Below are 18845 nucleotides of genomic sequence, written 5' to 3'. Positions count from 1 at the left end.
ATGCCAACATGTACTGTGGCATACTGAAGCAGAGCATGATCCCCTCCCTTCGGAGACTGGGTCGCAGAGCAGTATTCCAACATGATAACGACCACAAACACACCTCCAAAATGCCCACTGCCTTGTTATATAAGATGAGGATATAGGTGATGGACTGGCCAAGTATGTCTATTGAGCACCCTATTGAGCATCTGTGGGACATCCTCAAACAGAAGGTGGAGGAGCGCAAGGTCTCTAACATCCACCATCTCCGTGATGTCATCATGGAGGAGTGGCAACCTGTGAAGCTCTGGTGAACTTCATGCCCAAGAGTATTAAGGCAGTGCTGGAAAATAATTGTGGCCACCCAAAATATTAACACTTTGGGCCCGATTTGGACATTGTCACTTAGGGGTGTGCTCACTTTTGTTGCCAGCGGTTTAGACATTAATGGCTGTGTGTTGAGTTATTTTGAGGGGACAGCAAATTTACACAGTTATACAAGCTGTACACTCACTACTTTACATTGTGGCAAAGTGTAATTTCTTTAGTGTTGTCACATGAAAAGATATAATAAAATATTTACAAAAATGTGAGGGGTGTACTCACTTTTGTGAGATACTGTATATAAATATATACATATACACACACACACACACACACATACACACAGTATAAGGGATATTTTTTCCCTTCATTTCTTTGTCTTTTTGTAAAAAAATAAAGCTGAAAAAATCATGAACCTTATTTTGTCCAATGGTTAGCATAACATTATACGGTTTTATTTTCACCATGTTACACTGTCTGAATATGGCTTATAGCAAGTGGCATCAAGCAATTTAATTAATTCTCACAAATACCTCGCCAAGAAATTCACTTTCTTCTTCTTGTACTCTAGGCTGATCCCACACGGTAATTTCTAACATTCTTTCTCTAAAATTTTTACGATGCACATGGGAGTAAACAAATGTTTGGTTCCATTTTGGTTCTGAGCTCCTCTTTACTGTTTTGGTCCTCCTCTTACTTTTATCGCTGTTAAAAGAGAAGTTAGAAGTTATATACTGTCATCTAGTGGCAGCTGTTATGATTGCAATCAAGCATATTTTACACCATATAGTAGAAAGGCTTTATTTGTTGAACTTAAAGGAAACCATTCCTAAGAGAAACATAGAAGCTAACATTCCTGATATCTCTTTTTTATGCATTTAAAAGAAAAATAGAGTTATGTTAAATTCTTACCTTCTGTCCGGAAGGAAATACATTTTTACATAGGGATTCCTTGGGCGTCCATCTGGCCTGGGTGGAAGGTCTATTGCTTGTAACACAGTGACTATTAGATGATGTTCTACTTTATCGTACAACAATTTTACCTAAAATACAGATATATTAATATCAGATGAGCATACACTGTAATTAAAAAATGACAGCAGTTAAAAAGCAGGACGGACATACAGAATTTTCTGACACAAACTCTCTTCTGTCAAACATAGGAAAACCTTACACTGTGTATTTTTCACTGTGATGTATTCATCTGCTGCTACATATATATGTGTTTGGCTAGCAAAAGTGGTTGTCTGAATGGACTGAGAAGACAAACAGGTTCAGTTATAATTTCTCTTAAAGTGTACCCTGGGCCAGATTATAGATTTTATAGTATTGATTTAATCTTAACACATTGACCTATGTAGCTGCAAGAACTGTGGAGAAATTCATCCTTAAGCCCCATTCTCACCACCTTGTACTGTGGCAATGTGTTTAATCATGTGCATTACCACAGCTGATTCTATTTGAAGGTTCCCCAATGTGGGAAACAATGTTCCTGTGCTATTTTTTTCAACCACAACACATTGCAATCCACAGACAGCAATTTAAACCTGGCAAAGGCTTTCCCTGTACTGAGGAGTCACTGGGAGTGAAGGACAGATGCTTGATGATTTTGGTTGCTTCAAGTGAGACAGTGATGTTTGTCAGCCATGTATCTCGAGAAATATGTGAGGACTGTTCCTGTTTGATTCTGAACATGTTCATTGAAAGAGCTATTAACATTGGCTTCTGTTCCTTGTCCTTCAATGTCAGAGACAGGCTTTCCCTATTGTTTGTGTATTGAGATAATGTGTATTGTGTTAAGTCTGCCTGTCCCATTGTTAAATGTTAATGACCTCACATTGTTTTTGTCCAGATGACCAGATAATTAGTTCAGGTTACTTCTGTTTCTGTATACAATTTCATCTGCCTAGGATAATGTAATCAGGCAACCCCTGACCTGTGTGTAGTAATTTGATCAGGAGGGGGATGTGCTCATGTGTGTATAAATTGAGTGTGAAACTGTTCAATAAAGGAGAAGGTTCCAAAACTTGTACAAGCTAAGTTGTTGGCTAGCTTTGTATGAGGGGGGCTGGAAAAATCTGGGATATATGTTCATGACTGCAAGGAAGCCGTATACTGATGGAAGACCACAAGTACAGTGTGGGTTGGTGGTGCCATTACAAACTAGTCTCCTCCAGGGCAATGAACCTGCCTAGGTTTTAAATTGATTACTGAATAGCTATTAAGTAGCAGTTGGCATCCATTCAGTAAAAAAATTATACCCCCATCCTTCCCCTGCCACTGCCACCCCGTAGTGCCCCCTCTTCTATCCATGTGCTCTTTGCTGTCTCTGCCACCCACTGCCTGCCCTTTGTCTGCCCTCCTGCTGAAGTGTCACTCTCCCCCCCTGTCATTGCATGCCCTACCCTGCTGTCATCTACCCCCCCCCTCCCCACCAGTCCTTATCAGTTATAAGACGTGCACCCTGGCTTCATTGCCTTCATGTCTTATCGCTGGCGTTTGCGTTCAGGATAGCAAGATCGGAGGGCAGTAAAACTCTTTATGGGGTTTACCAATCTCCTTTACTTTAAACATGAACAGGGAAGCACCAGGTTAGCAAATGCTGGGCAGCAGGGGAGAAGGGGAAGGAGGACTATGTGTTCTCAATCCCCCGATTTCTCTATCACAAATTGAAACATCAAATTAATAAATCAAATCAAAATCATGAGCATATACTGCCCCCAAGGAGCTGGTCAACACCTGGTGACAAAGTTTAAGGAAAAAAAACAAAAAAACAGCACTAAAATACCTTCCCTCCAAATCCACAAATAAAAAGTACACACACTTAGAGCCCATTCACATTAGCGCGACTTGTCAGGCGACTTGTCAGCCTGACAAGTCGCGCTCGGTCGCGGTCCATTGATTAGCACAGGACCCATTCTAATAGGAGCTACACAAGTCGCTCGGACTTAGAAAAAGGGTCCTGTACTACTTTGGGGCGACCTTGGAGCGACTTGCATAGACTTCCATTATGTGAAGTCTCTGCAAGTCGTGCCGAAGTCGCGGTGCACAGCGGTGCACGCGACTTCACAGGTCACCCCAAAATTCGTGTTGTGCTAGTCTGAATGGGCTACAGTTTTGCGATTTTCATTGCTTCTCAAATAGGCACACTTTTTTAAACTTTATTTAATATGCGTTATAAACCCAACAATGTTTTACGCTTTAGATTTAGAAAGCACTTTACAAGTTATGTTGTGTTTGTGAGTGCCAACAATGATTTCAATGTATTTGTATTGAAAATATTATTTTGATAAACATTTACATAGCTATCAGAGGACCTGCAAAATCAGTAGGACCCTCTCTTTCATTTAATAAATGTTTATTAAAGGCAAAGTTCATCTTTAAAAAAAAATAATAAATGCACATATTTTGCAGGTAAAAAAAAAAAAAAAAGTTAATTTATTATTTTTTTTGTCAGGAGCTGGCAGAGCATTGCACCCATGAGCAGCAGATAGCGGGTGCAATATAACGTTCCTGCAAACACTGCCAACAGCTTTCTGCCAATATCTCTGCATCCTGGGCTTTCTGATGTAGGAAGTGTCAATAAACTACGAGAGCACTCACCAGCACCCTTGCAGTTAATTGGGAACTACAAGCAGTCATCCGTAGTTGTAGTTCATTCATAGGCAACAGGACAGAATACAAAAAAGGAGGGTATGTCATAGAACCAAGACCAGAAGAGAAATGGAGGATACTGCTCTACCACCAATGGTGTACATGACTTAGTATAACAAAGCAGCAAGAAAGAGGCATAAAAAAAAGGGGACTGGTGGGAAAAAGGAGTAGGAAAAGAAGGGTGAAAGGGAAAGAAAGAGGGGAGACAGAGTGAAAGTTGTCAACACCCAGGGGACTAACTCCTTCTCCTCCACCTTCTTAGAGCTTGATCCACAGTACCAATATCTTATGAAGATATCTTTTTAGTTTGGGGGCAGTCATTTTTCAAAAATCATCACTTAAGAAACTCAGTGCTTGACTTCAGCAAATGGGATGGTTGGAGTCCTCCAGGGATGCGCTATGACCTGCTTTGCTGCCATGAGGATGTGCGAAACTAACCTAAACTGAGTTTTGGTGCATTTCGCAGGCTCCCAGGAGGAGGGCTTTGTAAAGGTCCTTTAGAAAGGATATACCCGTAACATGTATACAGCATTTGGTAAACTCTAATCCAGAATTTATGCTCTTTCAGACAGTCTCACTATATGTGTCTGAAAGGTCCGTCTGCCTGATAACCTTGAAAGCATTTAGGGGAGCAGGTCGGAAAATGCATGTGCAAGAAATAAATCTAAAAAAACACCCGTGCTCTCATGTGGATTGCATTAAAAATCTATTATACACAATTGAACGTTTCTGCTCAAACCAAGTTCCCCAAAGTACAACCTAGTATTAGATCATAAAATATAAAAGACTGAGCTGCATTAAGACTTGTATTATATCAATAAATGAAAAAATCATAAAGCTCTCTTACAAAATAATGTGCTACTGAACCAGTATAATTATAAAGTGCAATCTCATAGTAGTGCAAAAAGATAAATACTATGTGCAAAATGTAGCCAAAATGTTATCAATAAATTCATAAATAATAACGTGCAAATCTCAAAAAAATGAACATACAATTTTAAAGTGCAATCTCTTTGCAGTGCAATAACCCAAATGTCATGTGTAAAATGTAACAAAAAGTGCATCAAATGCAATCATACTTTTGACATATGGTGCTTTAGACAATCCATCCAATCATAAGTGTACCGTGTATTTCCAAAAAACAAATAGGCCGAATGTATAAAATTAGGCAAATTCAAACAACATTGTTACAACATACAGTATAGCTAGCTTTCGTGGTCACCCCCATCAAACAATTTCACAGAACGAAAATATAATACAACTCTACAAATAAAAAATGTATAAAAGCAATGTATAGGATAAAAGGCTAAAATTGCAAAAAAAAAAAAAAAAAAAGGGCAAAAAATAAGAGTGACTAGGTTGACCAGGGAAGTCAGCCATGTGTTGTAATTCCAATTTGGTACCACTAAGGGCATGATGTGGAAGTATTGTGGCTGCTATATGAAAAAGTACCAAAAGATGGCATTAACTGCAATAATTTGTCTGTATTCTCTGGGGGGCTTCCTGTGCTCCTCCCCATCTTCATTGAGTATTGTATATAAGAGATTGTGGTGGCCCACCCTTCCTTGCACCAGATGATGGCGGAGTCGGATGTCGTGACCTCTTGGAATTTTTAATACTGTAGTTTGCCTTATGCTGTCTGTAAAGTGTTTTTAACTGTTATAATAAAGACTTACTCAGGATTTTACACTATTTTACACTATTGGGGCCCTGTGGTCTTTTTTCTTTTCCTTGAGCATTACTTAGTGGATTTTTTGGGGCTGGAGGAGTGTCGGCTCTTGTACAGGCAACAGATCTATGTAGATACACAGCGCTGTTTGACTTCTCATACCCTGAAAGTCACATTATTTCTGGTAAGCTCATATGGATAATATGGTGGAGTGAGCATGAGGTGGAACAAGTTTGAAGACTTGGAACTCTGACTATTGAGGCTGCCAGATTGATTTTCACCAATGCATAGACTTTTGTCTTTTTTTTGTATGTTGGTTTATACTTTTCCTTTTTTAGGATTGTGCTGGTATATGCAATGCGAGTTTGCTGTGTTCGTTTATGATTTTTTAAATACATTTTGAATTAATATATTACTGTAAGTGAAACATGACAAAAAATGAATTTTTGTAAGTGATACATGACAAAAAAAAAAAAAATTCTAAAAATGATCTGGCCACATAAGGTGAAAATTAGAGACAGGGCTCGGCAATGGATAAATAAGGCCATGATGTCATTTAAAAAAAAAAAATAAAGATTACACTGATGAGAATGTAGAAAAAAAACGTAATTTTTGATAATATGGCATTTTTCCGCAGTGTCTGCAGTACAGTAACAGAGGCTACTGCGGGCTTATTTTAAAGCTCTTTTACTGCTTGTTAAGAATATATCAATACATTAATGTCAATAGTCTGGGCACAGATGCACTTTAGGAGAAAAAGTTATCTAGGGGGCTTGTTCTGTTTTTATCACGCATTTTGGCTAGGTGCATGTTTGCAGAAACACTCTGGACATTATGTACAAACTTACTAACCGCTGCCTGATTGACCGACCCCCCCAAGCCATTTTTACATTTCTCTTGTGCTGATTAAAACAGTAAAAAAATGACAAAAAAAGCTTAATAACGCTAATGTACATTTAAAAAAATGGAATCAAAAAGATTATAACTTCTAAAGGGCCTTTCAATCCCAAGAAGAAAGTAAATATCCATGTAGTGATAACTTTAAAGTCTTTGTTTTATTTTTATATGCTAAAGAATACAAGCTCCTTGAACCCCTATAGAAAAAAATTCTAAAGTCTGAGAAGGTTTTAAGACCCATTAAGAAAAATGCTATTATCTATGTGAATGACACATATTGCGCACACACTATGAAATGCACTTTACCCTGAAGGCGAGAATTTTCTTAGAAGAACTAATGAAAAGCATATTGGAATGAAAATACATTAAGTAGGGGTAAGAAAAAAAGGAGATTTTTTTCTATCATTACTTAAATATGGGTATATTTTTTTGAGATATATATAATAGCACAGTTCATTATCATTCTTACAATAGAAAAACACATACTAGGCTCTTATACTATAAAATCCAAGGTACAAAGTGACAACAGTTATGGATGTAGCACCCTACAAAGTATAGTGGGCCCTGGCTGCCTAACAGCAGGGCCATGATTTTCAGCTGGGCTGTCATGTCTCCCAGGTGTAGCTGTTGAGACTGGGGAGTCTCCCCACTGTGCTACATGAGAGGGTTATCATTGGGCAGTGGAGGAAACCCAGCCAATGGTGTACCCAGGCCTGTATCTACCCCAGAAAGGCAGACTCTGCCACACAGCATTCTAGGAGTGGGTATAAGTTTGAGGGGAACGCATGACGCAGCGTCTTTTGCAGGAAGCAGAGTCCCAGGAGGGAGAGTACAGCTGTCTCTCCTCCTGTCAGCGGGATCGGATGTCCCAGGCGGCTTGCCTGAGGTGACAGAGGGCTGAGCTGAGCTGCAGAGAGGATCCAGTGTGCCGAGGACCAGCGGAGTTGAGAGGGGTTCAGTTTCAGGAAAGCATTCCCAGTTCATGAGTACTGTAAACTGCCCCCTGGGGTCTGCCTAGGGAGAAAGGGGACCACTCCGGTGAAGGTCGTGGGGATCCAGGAGCTAGCTAGCCGGTGCAGGAGTAAAAGTAAAGGGGGTGCCAGTAATGACCCTGAAGAGAAGCAGAGAGGGTGCCAGTGTCTGGACCCTGAAGTGCAGAGAGGGTGCCTAGTGAGAGGACCCTGAAGTATAGAGGGGATGCTAGTGAGAGGACCCTGAAGTGTAGAGGGTGTGCCTAGTGAGATGACCCTGAAGTGTAGAGGGGGTGCCTAGTGAGAGGACCCTGAAGTGTAAAGGGGGCCCAGCAGTTGGGCCCTGAAGTGTTAAAGTGTACAGCGTGCAGTGTACAGTGTTGAGAGTTGCAGCAGCACAAGCAGTTACAGGAGCTACCTCAGTCAGGAAGGACTGGAGGGAGCTGTATACAAGTCTAAATACAGTCCAGGACTTTTGAGCTGATCAGAGTGTCAGAAGTCAAATTCAAGTACAGCAAGTCAGTGTTTTTTTCAAGCGCCAGCAAGCATTGGTCGGCATCCAGCCGGCGTCAAGACTGCGCTGAAAGGCATTTTTCCACAAAGTGTCCCATTTGTACCTAGTTGAGCCAGAGGAGTAGCCCACTCATTCCTTTCTCTCATCCCCAATATCAAATACACAAAACAAACCAAAGATGCTGGAATGGTCATTGTCTCCAATCTCACACTTGGGTATTCAGCTTAAATGGGCTGAAGGTGTCACCAGTAACCATTGCAGACCCACATCAGGCCCAATGCCTGGAAAACCTGCTACATGGGTATATTTTAAAAAAAATGTTACCCCAAGATTTATAGATCTTTGAATCAAGAGTCACACAATTTTAAATTGGATTCAACTGAAAAAATGTGTGAATCCTTGGGTGAAAGTTGTGTAAAGCTTGGGTAAAAAGTTATTAGTAGTACTAGTAATATTATTAATATGATTAATAAATAATTTACCTGTTGCCTTACTGCCTACTGTTTATATTAAATCCAAAAAATAACATTTTTTTTAAATTGCAGCTTACAAATTCCTAGATGTGGTGGCTGCCTTCGGTCTTTTTCTGCCTTTTTTCCTTTATTTTCACCTTGTGATCCAGCAAATGTGTTATTTTTCAAATTACTTTAACAGATCAAGCTGTCCAAACAAAGTAGCAGTTAGACCTAACTCTCCACCCTCTGAATTTGTCCTGGTAATGAAAGTAAAAGAAAATCCCAAATTCTGGGTTGACATCAGAAAAGTAATATACACAAAATTTTCCAATGGTGACACTGGTTCTGGTCACACCTCGAGATTCCCTTACTTTGGAGGGATTTGATCTCCCTTCCTGTTTTGGCTATGGGAGAGGAAGTGAAGGGAAATCTCCCTCATGGGATGGCAAAAAAACCTTCCATTCTCTATCCAAAATGAAAAAGGTTTTGCCTTTAGTTATACTTTAAAGTGATTGTAAACCCTCACCTTGTAAAAGAGCCTATTCAGTTTAAAATAGGAAAAAAAAACAACATTCCCATTTCTGTATAGATATTTAAAAAAAAACATTATCAATACCTTTTTTCCCTTTTTTTATAAGTGATCACATACCCACTGCTCTCAGCTGCATAAGAGCTACGAGAGGAGAAACAGCAGCACACTGGGCTTCTCAGTGAACAGCTGTGTGGAGGGGGAACGACGTGTCAGGACAAGTCTAATCATCGGAGGAGAGCGGGCTGAGTTCCCAGCATAGCTAGAGAACTGACCATGCTGTCCTGTCAAGCCTAGTGTGGTCCGTTTCATTAGGAAAGCAAAGGGACTGGTAGGAACATCAGGGATTTAACACAATAGAAGCAATACAAAGAAAGCAGGATACCATTTCATACAAGTACATGCTACAGCAGGCACATATCAGGAATATGAAATGTTGGGTTTACATATTCTTTAAGCTACACATTTTTTAGTCAAGTCCATCTAAATCTGTTAGTCTAACATCATCCCCTCCCCAGACTGACATTACTGCTGTCTGAAGGTGTCTGCTTTACTAATTCATCCAAAATGCAGACACCCTAGGACAGAGTGGGGTTTATTTACTAAAACTGGGGGGTGCAAAATATGGTAAAGCTGTGCATTGAAACCAATCAGCTTCTAAATTCAGCTTGTGCATTTAACCTGCCTAGCGGTATCCCTGAGCATTTTCCATGCTGTTATCGGTATCCCCAACGTTGAACGTTGCACAAAACACAAACACATAACATTTATATATATATATATATATATATATATATATATACACACACACATGTATTATAAATTATATTATTGATTAGATTATAATTTATGCGTTTGTGTTTCAAATTTATCACATCTGGGATGTCTACTAGAGTCTTGTTTTGGTCAGGTTTAAGTCAGTAATTACTAAGAATTGTAGGCCTATAATACATAACGCCAAATTTCCATGCATAAAATTGTACCGCTTTTGGTACAGAATTCCTGACCTAATCATACCGCCAGGGAGGTTAAGCTTTGACATAGAAACCTGGAAGCTGATTGGTTTCTTTGAAGATCTGCATCATATTTTGCACTCTCTAGGTTTAGTAAATCAACCCCAGTGTGTGTTTCTGACCGGATCACCAGGTGAAATAAAAGGAAAAAAAGCCCCAAAAAGAAACGAATGCAGTCACATCTAAGAATTTCTAAGTTACAACATATTATATTTTTGTGTATATTATGTAACATATTTTACTAATATATAATGTCGGGTAGTTCTCAATCTGTTTCTTATCTTTCCACTATCTTTCCAGATCTTAGGCTCACTACAGCTGTGATGTTGCAAAGTACAGTGATGATGTACTATTTAGAAAAAAGGTACTTTGTATAAAAATTGCTGTTCAGGTGCCAGGATTGGCAAAATGCTTATAAATCACAATTTAGAGGATTAAGAGGATAAAGTACATAATAAAAATTAGCCTACAAAGTGTAAAATATAGTGTTCTGCCCGATCCTCAAAAAATTATGATTATTTAAACTCAAAAAATAATCCTAGGTCATCATTTAAACATAATTTACTAACTAACTTGATTGACTGGATTGCTTGACTTTTCATAAAATTTACTATCAAATACTTACCGTAATTTTTCTTCCCTGGCAGCATACATTTGGGTAGCCCCACCCTCGCTCCTGCCCCATAAGACCCCACTCCCATAAATTTTCAGGCTGAGCCAGAGGCCGCGTTTCGTAACTAGCCTACCCATGTCATTGGGAGGGACCTCCTGCTGCCATGGAGTCCATCAGGAAAGGAAATTATGGTAAGTATTTGATAGTAAACTTTCAGTTTTCCTGATAAACTTCCATGGCAGCATATGTTTGGGAACAAACTAGCCCACAAAACAAGGGTGGGATGTTGGAAATGTAGCGTTTCAATCATAGCCAAAAGATCCTATGGATAGATACTGACAGCATACGGGGCCGGTTTTAGACAAAGTGTGGCCCTGGGCAAACCTAAAAGTGGGGCCCCAAATTTTTTTATATTCTACCAAAAATATAGGCGCATTTAATCAATTTAGCCAAATAAAACATACAACTACATGAAAATATGCTTTAATTAAATAACATTAAATAGAATAAATAAAATATAACAAAATCAATGCAACTATGAATTTTTCATCGAGAAAAAATCCAGTGTAGACAAGGCTTTAAGGCCACAGGCAGCACAGCGCTGCGCAGCGCAGCGCATTGTATCCGCCCGCCGGCACATAGCGCAGCGGAGGCAGCGTGACACTGACAGGGGGCGGCTGGGGGCCCTTTGGAAGATGAAGCCGGCTCCTGACAGTGATGGGGCCCCTTTGTAAAATGGAGCCCGCTGCTGACAGTGACACGGGGCCAGGGCCGGACTGGGTATGAAAACCAGCCCTGGAAATAATTACATACCAGCCCCATAGCATTGCGTCGTCATACCAGCACAACGTTGATTTCTTGTTCATAAAAGGTAAAATCATGCAGTGCGTGCCCCTTTCAATGCAGACTGACCACAGCGTGCCCCCTTTCAATGCAGACTGACCACAGCGTGCCCCCTTTCAATGCAGACTGACCACAGCGTGCCCCCTTTCAATGCAGAGTGACCACAGCGTGCCCCATTTCAATGCAGAGTGACCACAGCGGGCCCCCTTTTACTGCAGAGAGACCACAGCGGGCCCCCTTTTACTGCAGAGAGACCACAGCATGCCCCCTTTTAATGCAGAGAGACCACAGCATGCCCCTTTTTAATGCAGACTGACCACAGCGTGCCCCCTTTTAATGCAGAAAGCCAGTGCACTTATCTGCAGCGGTTCTCCTTGAGTCCTTCCGCCTCCTCCTCGACCAATGGCATGAGTTCGCCTTTCGGCCAATCAGGGAGCGGGTCTCGGACCCGCTTCCTGATTGGCCAGGAGGAGGATCCGTGTGACAATAGCGCCCTGTGGGCCGCAGGGAGAGAGGTCAGGAGTAGAGGAAAGGAGATGAGAACAGGGGGGTCAGGAGGAGAGGAGAGAACAGAGGAGCAGAGAGGAGAACAGGGGGTCAGGAGGAGAGGAGAACAGGGGGTCAGGAGGAGAGGAGAACAGGGGGTCAGGAGGAGAGGAGAACAGGGGGTCAGGAGGAGAGGAGAACGGAGAGGAGAGAACAGAGGAGAGGAGAACAGGGGGCCAGGAGGAGAGGAGAACGGAGAGGAGAGAACAGAGGAGAGGAAAACAGGGGGCTAGGAGGAGAGGAGAACGGAGAGGAGAGAACAGAGGAGAGGAGAACAGGGGGTTAGGAGGAGAGGAGAGAGAACAGAGGAGAGGTGAGGTCAGACATGGGGTGGTACACCAATGAAGCACAGACCCTCCCAGTTTGACCCATAAAAGCAAAAAGGGGCTTGATAAAAAAAAGTAGAAAAAGAAATAAGTGTAAAAAAGGATAACCGCGCTATGTGAAAGAAAATGAAGCAGCAGCTTCAAGTGTGACAACACCAAACAATAAATAAAATAAAGCAAGCTACGCTAAACGATATAACATTTTTTTTTCATCACATACACACGTGTGGTCATAGCACTGTTATATCGTTTAGCGCAGCTTGGTTTATTTAAAGTAAAAGAAATAAGTAGAAGGGTGGGACCTGTCTTGGGGGATCTGATTGTTCAGTAGAGAAGGAGGCTCCGTTCCTGAACTCCGTTATGTAAGCGCCTGACAGGAGAAGGGAGAGAGTGTGGTGAGGTCACAAGATGCAGGACGAAGAACCACCTCACAGGCTGAGGATATGAGATTGGTCCCGCCCCCTGCCAGCTTCCTTCCTGACCAGAGGCTGTGACCCCCCATATATACAGCTAGAGACCCCCACCCCTCCATATACAGCCAGAGACACCCCCCCATATACAGACATATCCCCCCATATACAGACAGAGACACCCCCCCCATATACAGACATATCCCCCCATATACAGACAGAGACATCCCCCCCCCATATACAGACAGAGACACCCCCCTCCCATTTACAGACATATCCCCCCATATACAGACAGAGACACCCCCGCCATATACAGACAGAGACACCCCCCTCCCATTTACAGACATATCCCCCATATACAGACAAAGCCACCCCCCCATATTCAAACAGAGACACCCCCATTTACAGACAGAGCCACCCCCCCATATACAGACATATCCCCCCATATACAGAGCCCCCCCCATATACAGACATATCCCCCCATATACAGACAGAGCCACCCCCCCATATACAGACAGAGACACCCCCCCTCCCATTTACAGACATATCCCCCCATATACAGACAGAGCCACCCCCATATACAGACAGAGCCATCCCCCCCATATACAGACAGAGCCACCCCCCCATATACAGACAGAGCCACCCCCCCTCCCATTTACAGACATATCCCCCCATATACAGACAGAGCCATCCCCCCCATATACAGACAGAGCCACCCCCCCATATACAGACAGAGCCACCCCCCATATACAGACAGAGCCACCCCCCCATATACAGAGCCCCCCCATATACAGACATATCCCCCCATATACAGAGCCCCCCCCCCATATACAGACATATCCCCCCATATACAGACAGAGCCACCCTCCCCCCATATACAGACAGAGACATCCCCCCCATATACAGACAGAGACACCCCCCTATATACAGACAGAGACATCCCCCCTATATACAGACAGAGACACCCCCCTACATACAGACAGAGACATCCCCCCTATATACAGACAGAGACATCCCCCTATATACAGACAGAGACATCCCCCCATATACAGAGACACCCCCCATATACAGACAGAGACACCCCCCTATATACAGACAGAGACACCCCCATATACAGAGACACCCCCCATATACAGAGACACCCCCCCATATACAGAGACACCCCCCTATATACAGACAGAGACACCCCCCCATATACAACAGAGACACCCCCCTATATACAGACAGAGACATCCCCCCGATATACAGAGAGAGACATCCCCCTATATACAGACAGAGACATCCCCCTATATACAGACAGAGACATCCCCCTATATACAGACAGAGACACCCCCCTATATACAGACAGAGACATCCCCCCGATATACAGAGAGAGACATCCCCCCGATATACAGACAGAGACACCCCCCTATATACAGACAGAGACACCCCCCTATATACAGAGACATCCCCCTATATACAGAGACATCCCCCTATATACAGACATAGACATCCCCCTATATACAGACAGAGACATCCCCCTATATACAGACAGACATCCCCCCATATACAGACAGAGCCACCCCCACCCCCCATATACAGACAGAGACACCCCCCTATATACAGACAGAGCCACCCCCCCCCCCCATATAAAGACATATCCCCACCCCCCCATATACAGACAGAGACACCCCCCCTATATACAGACAGAGACACCCCCCCCCCCAATATACAGACAGAGCCACCCCTTGAGACAGTCCTAATCAGAGATTCCAAACCTTTAAGCAGATAAAAGCCCAAGAACACACCTGTCTTGCAGAGCAGCTACATGGGATGTGACCACTTCCTGTCTACTTCCTGTACTTCTCTGTACGATGTGACCAAACAGTCACATGGTCTGCTGACATCACCAGGGTCCTTCTACTGGGCAGTAACTAGCTGCTACCTCGGTCTATAAGGTAAATGGAAAAGGGGCGGAGCCCCGCATATCGGCCCCGCCCACCCCGACATCAGTTCTCCATTTTGACAGCTCCACTCTCTTACTTTGCAGCCGCCCCAACTAATCACTGTCGCTCTCCACCCGCCTCCCTCCGCAGCTCTCCTACAGTGATCCCCTGTGATTCCTCCACTGCCATGCACCGGCCCAGGATCAGGGTGGCAACAGGGCAACCCTCTGGCTCCGCTACTGCTCCATCTGAAAGCGGCCCCAGGCATCCCGATTGGCCAGTCCGGTCCTGCACAGGGCCCGGGGCCCCTGGACATTCGGGGCCCTGGGCAGTTGCCCAGGTTGCCCCCCCCCCTAACGCCGGCCCTGACAGCATAAAGAAGTTAGCTGCACCCCACAAAGAGCTTTAATAGCTTTAATGGAAGATATGTCATCCTCCAACTTTTCTTGGCACGCTTTCACAGGGAGCCCATGAAGCCTACACACTCCTAGATGAGTGTGTTGTGACTGCTTCCATAGGAACAAAGCCCTAAGCTTTATAAGCCTAATGACTAGCTGGAATGACCCATTCAGCAAAAATTCTGGATGACACCTCAGTCCCGCTGATTCTGCTACAAAAAGTGACGAATATGAGTAAAACAGTAGCTTGAGAGCATGCTCGAAAAATCACAATATCCATGGCATGGAACCAGTTATTCTTGATGGTCCTGCATATGGGAGGAACAAATCCTTTGTTCTCATAGAGTGCCGAAACCACCTCAGATTGCCGCCCAGTATGGATATAAACACTACCCGTACTGGGCAGAAAGCCACAAGGATCCCTCTTGGCACAAGGCCCAGATCCCGGCAACTCTCCTGACTGAAGACAAGAACCCATAGAAAGGCTGCCTTCATGACTGAGACTTTGCTCAAAACTGAACTGAGATTCCACCTGGAGCAGCAAGCAATCAAGGGGCCCTAAAAGCCCTAAATCTGGCCAAGGTTTCCTGCTGAGGATGTAGACCTAGAGAGATTGACATCATGGCTCAAACCTTACTCCAACTGGACTGGAGGGGATCCCATCTGGAGCTGTAATTCACCAAAGGACACTTCCTAGCCTAAAGCTGTGATCTTGGCAAACGTCCTGGCTGAAGAGATAACCCTTAGAGTGCATGTCTTCTTAGCTCAGTCTTTACAAAGGCTGGACTGCCAAAAGATCTCATAGAAGCCCAGAGCAAGAAGTAAACCCTGCCTACAGAGACTTGGTTCTTCTTCGAGTCTCATATGCAACCCCCCATCAAAGTATTGGATGAGTAAGGGATAGTCTACCCAGGAGACTGGATATGACAGGGACTGCAGAGATCAGCACTCTAAGAGAGCTTTAGGATCAGTTGAAGTCTGGAACGCACCTGAGGACTGAAATAAACAAAGCAGTCAAAACTGAACAAGCTCTATTCAAGTCCTTTTGTAGAATTTATAGATATTAGCTTAGAGAAACAGCCAAGCCTGATTAGTCTCCTCCTGTCAGCATGACAAAGTGGAAGAGATGAACAAAGCTGGAATATTGCTCTATACGACAGAAGATCATATCTGAGAGAAAGGACTTCAATCCGATACCCCAGTATTAAAGGCAGGAACCAAGGCCTGTTTGGCCAATAGGGAATCACTGCAAACATTGCCACAGTCTTAGCAACAGACCCCCCCAAAAAAAACTGCATATGGATCGAACTGGAAAGCATATGGCTTGTGAGACCTTTCCTGATCTGACACAGCATCTGCACTCAGGGCTTAAGCCAAGGTCCCTAAGGAAAAGCTTTCCAGCTTGTAACAGTAAGGAGATGGTACCAGATCTAACTCTGATATCGTGTCCAGAGATGAAATTCACTTGGAGGGTCCTGTATGTAGGAACCACTTATTGCCAAATTGGGCCACAGAATATGGATTCTTTCCTGAAATTCTATGTAGATTTAAAAGAGATAAGAAAGATTCATCTCCACCCAGATCACAGTCATCTCTTCCTCTTCTCAGTGGACTGACCCTGCAGGTTCTTACCTGACCCCTGATGTAGGACACCACTGTGAAGTTGTTCAGCCTCACTGGAGACTAAAAAGCCTGCTGTCAGGTCACAAAAAGGGAAGGGAGCATGAAAGAGCTGGCCAGAAAACCGGAGGGTTCAAAATAACTTCCCAACCGGGGAGTTCTACTGGCAAAACAACTTCCTGACAGGAGAGTTCCACTGGCAATAACTCAGCAGCACAGAAGATTTATTACTGTGCAAGCAGTCACGGCTTTATCTGCCTGTTTGCAAGAAATTATTCGCTGGGTGCATGATCAACATTAGAGAAAAAAAACCCTTTCAGGACAGGAGGCCTTTTCCATTGAACACACCTCAATATAGGAATGGGAGAGACCATGGTCCTGATCATCAGGTATTGAGAAACTAACAATTGAAGAGAGGAAAGTCAGGAATACCCAGCATCCTACCATCAGTACGGTCTAGTGGCAAAAACAATTTATCCTGAACCCTGATGAATTAAGCTCTCAGATACATGAAGATTTGCGAAGGAGTCACAAGACCCTTTTTGAAAGACTAGCCAACCAATCTCTTGTAGGGTTCTGAGAACTCCCTCCGTATACTTGACAGGAATTCCTGTCTAGAGGAGGAGTGGATCGAGAACCCAACCAGCAGACATATATGCTGCATGACATCTTAATCCATGTAGAAACAGAGGTATGTCAGAAGACAGCTCTGGAAATTGGAAATAGGCATTCCTCTTAACAACAATAGTACTCCTCTTAAAGAGGAAGTAAACCCTCCTCTGCAACTTTTACCTATAGGTAAGCCTATGATAAGGCTTACCTATTGGTTCTGTAAATATCTCCTAAACATGTACCGTTTAGGAGATATTTACCTTACATGCAGCCAGTGACGTCACTGGTGCATGCGCTCTGAAGGAACGGCCGCTGGTGCCGTTCCTTTAGAGTCCCGTGCTGTGACCGTTGGCTCCCGCCGTCAATCCCGGAAGACGGGAATACTTAACAGTAAAGTTAGCCCAATTTTTTTGTATATTGTGAAAGATGATGCCACGCTGAGTAAATAGATACCTATCATGTTACAGTTTAAAATTGCGCACACTCGTGGAATGGCGACAAACTACGTTGCTTACAAATCTCCATAGGCAACGCTTTTAAAATTTTTAATGGTTACCAGTTTAGAGTTACAGAGGAGGTATTTTGCTAGAATTATTGCTCTCGCTCTGATGAACGCGGTGATACCTCACATGTGTGATTTGAACACAGTTTACATTTGCATTCACGATTTACGTATGCGCTTTCTATGGTGCGCGAGCTCACATGGACAGGGGCGCTTTAAATTTTTATTTTTTTCCTATTTATTTTATTTTATTTTTAACACTGTTCCTCAAAAAAAAAAAAATCTGATCACTTTTATTGCTGTCACAAGGAATGTAAACATCCCTTGGGGCAGTAATAGGCAGTGACAGGTACTCTTTATGGAGGGATCTGGGGTCTAAAAGACCCCAAACGCCTCCACTGCACTTTAAAGTATTCAAAATGCCGAAATTGGCATTTTTGAATACTGACAGTTTTTTTAAATCGGGGCAGTTGGCAGCCAAGTGAACCGTAAGTAACAGTTGTTTGCTAGGTGAGAGAAAACCCCTAAGGGGTTAACCACTGCTAAAGGAATACTACCACAGCAGACTTCTTTACACAGGTGATTTCATTAGACAGAGCATTCAACACAGAAAGAAAAACCTTGCAAAAACAAACAGATATCTGTTCAGCACAGAAAGCAACTGCACCAAACTTTCATAAAAATTCTACAATGCACATTAGAGCATAGACATCTCTAAAAGTTTTCATTTTGGTTATTTATTTATTATTCTTTTCTAACACAAGTGGAGTTACTCCCTAGCAGCCTGCATGGCATCTAGTCCCTTCTGCTGACCTCAAGCCAAACATACTCACATATCCTGGACCTCGTCCACAAAGCAATCGATGCATCCGTAGGGCGACCCGGATCCCAGGAACAGCAGAGCACAGCATTATGCTAGGCACACTTTAGCGGTCACCCGCTTTTAGCAGGGCATCCGACCTAGTGCAACTGCTCGCCATTGGCAGAGCTCCCGTTATTACAGGTGTCAATCTTCTGCGCATGTGTGCCATTCCCCACTCTG

The 18845-nt window shown here is 43.2% G+C and overlaps 1 protein-coding gene across 20 annotated transcripts in view; it reads right to left on the bottom strand.

Moving 5' to 3' along the window:
• RIMS1 (regulating synaptic membrane exocytosis 1) overlaps positions 1 to 18845 on the bottom strand; it is a 625149-nt gene that overhangs the window by 326353 nt on the left and 279951 nt on the right. For all 20 annotated transcript variants that reach the window (XM_082249043.1, XM_082249059.1, XM_082249050.1 and 17 more), the window contains 2 exons: positions 1219 to 1349; positions 840 to 1011 (listed from right to left, as the gene is read on the bottom strand). In XM_082249043.1, coding sequence (XP_082105169.1) covers positions 840 to 1011; positions 1219 to 1349 — 303 coding nt within the window. The remainder of the gene's footprint in view (positions 1 to 839; positions 1012 to 1218; positions 1350 to 18845) is intronic.

Source organism: Pelophylax lessonae, assembly GCF_965119305.1.
Source record: "Pelophylax lessonae genome assembly, chromosome: 3".
In the NCBI taxonomy this organism is placed as follows: domain Eukaryota; kingdom Metazoa; phylum Chordata; class Amphibia; order Anura; family Ranidae; genus Pelophylax; species Pelophylax lessonae.
This window is presented reverse-complemented; position numbering and strand designations above follow the sequence as displayed.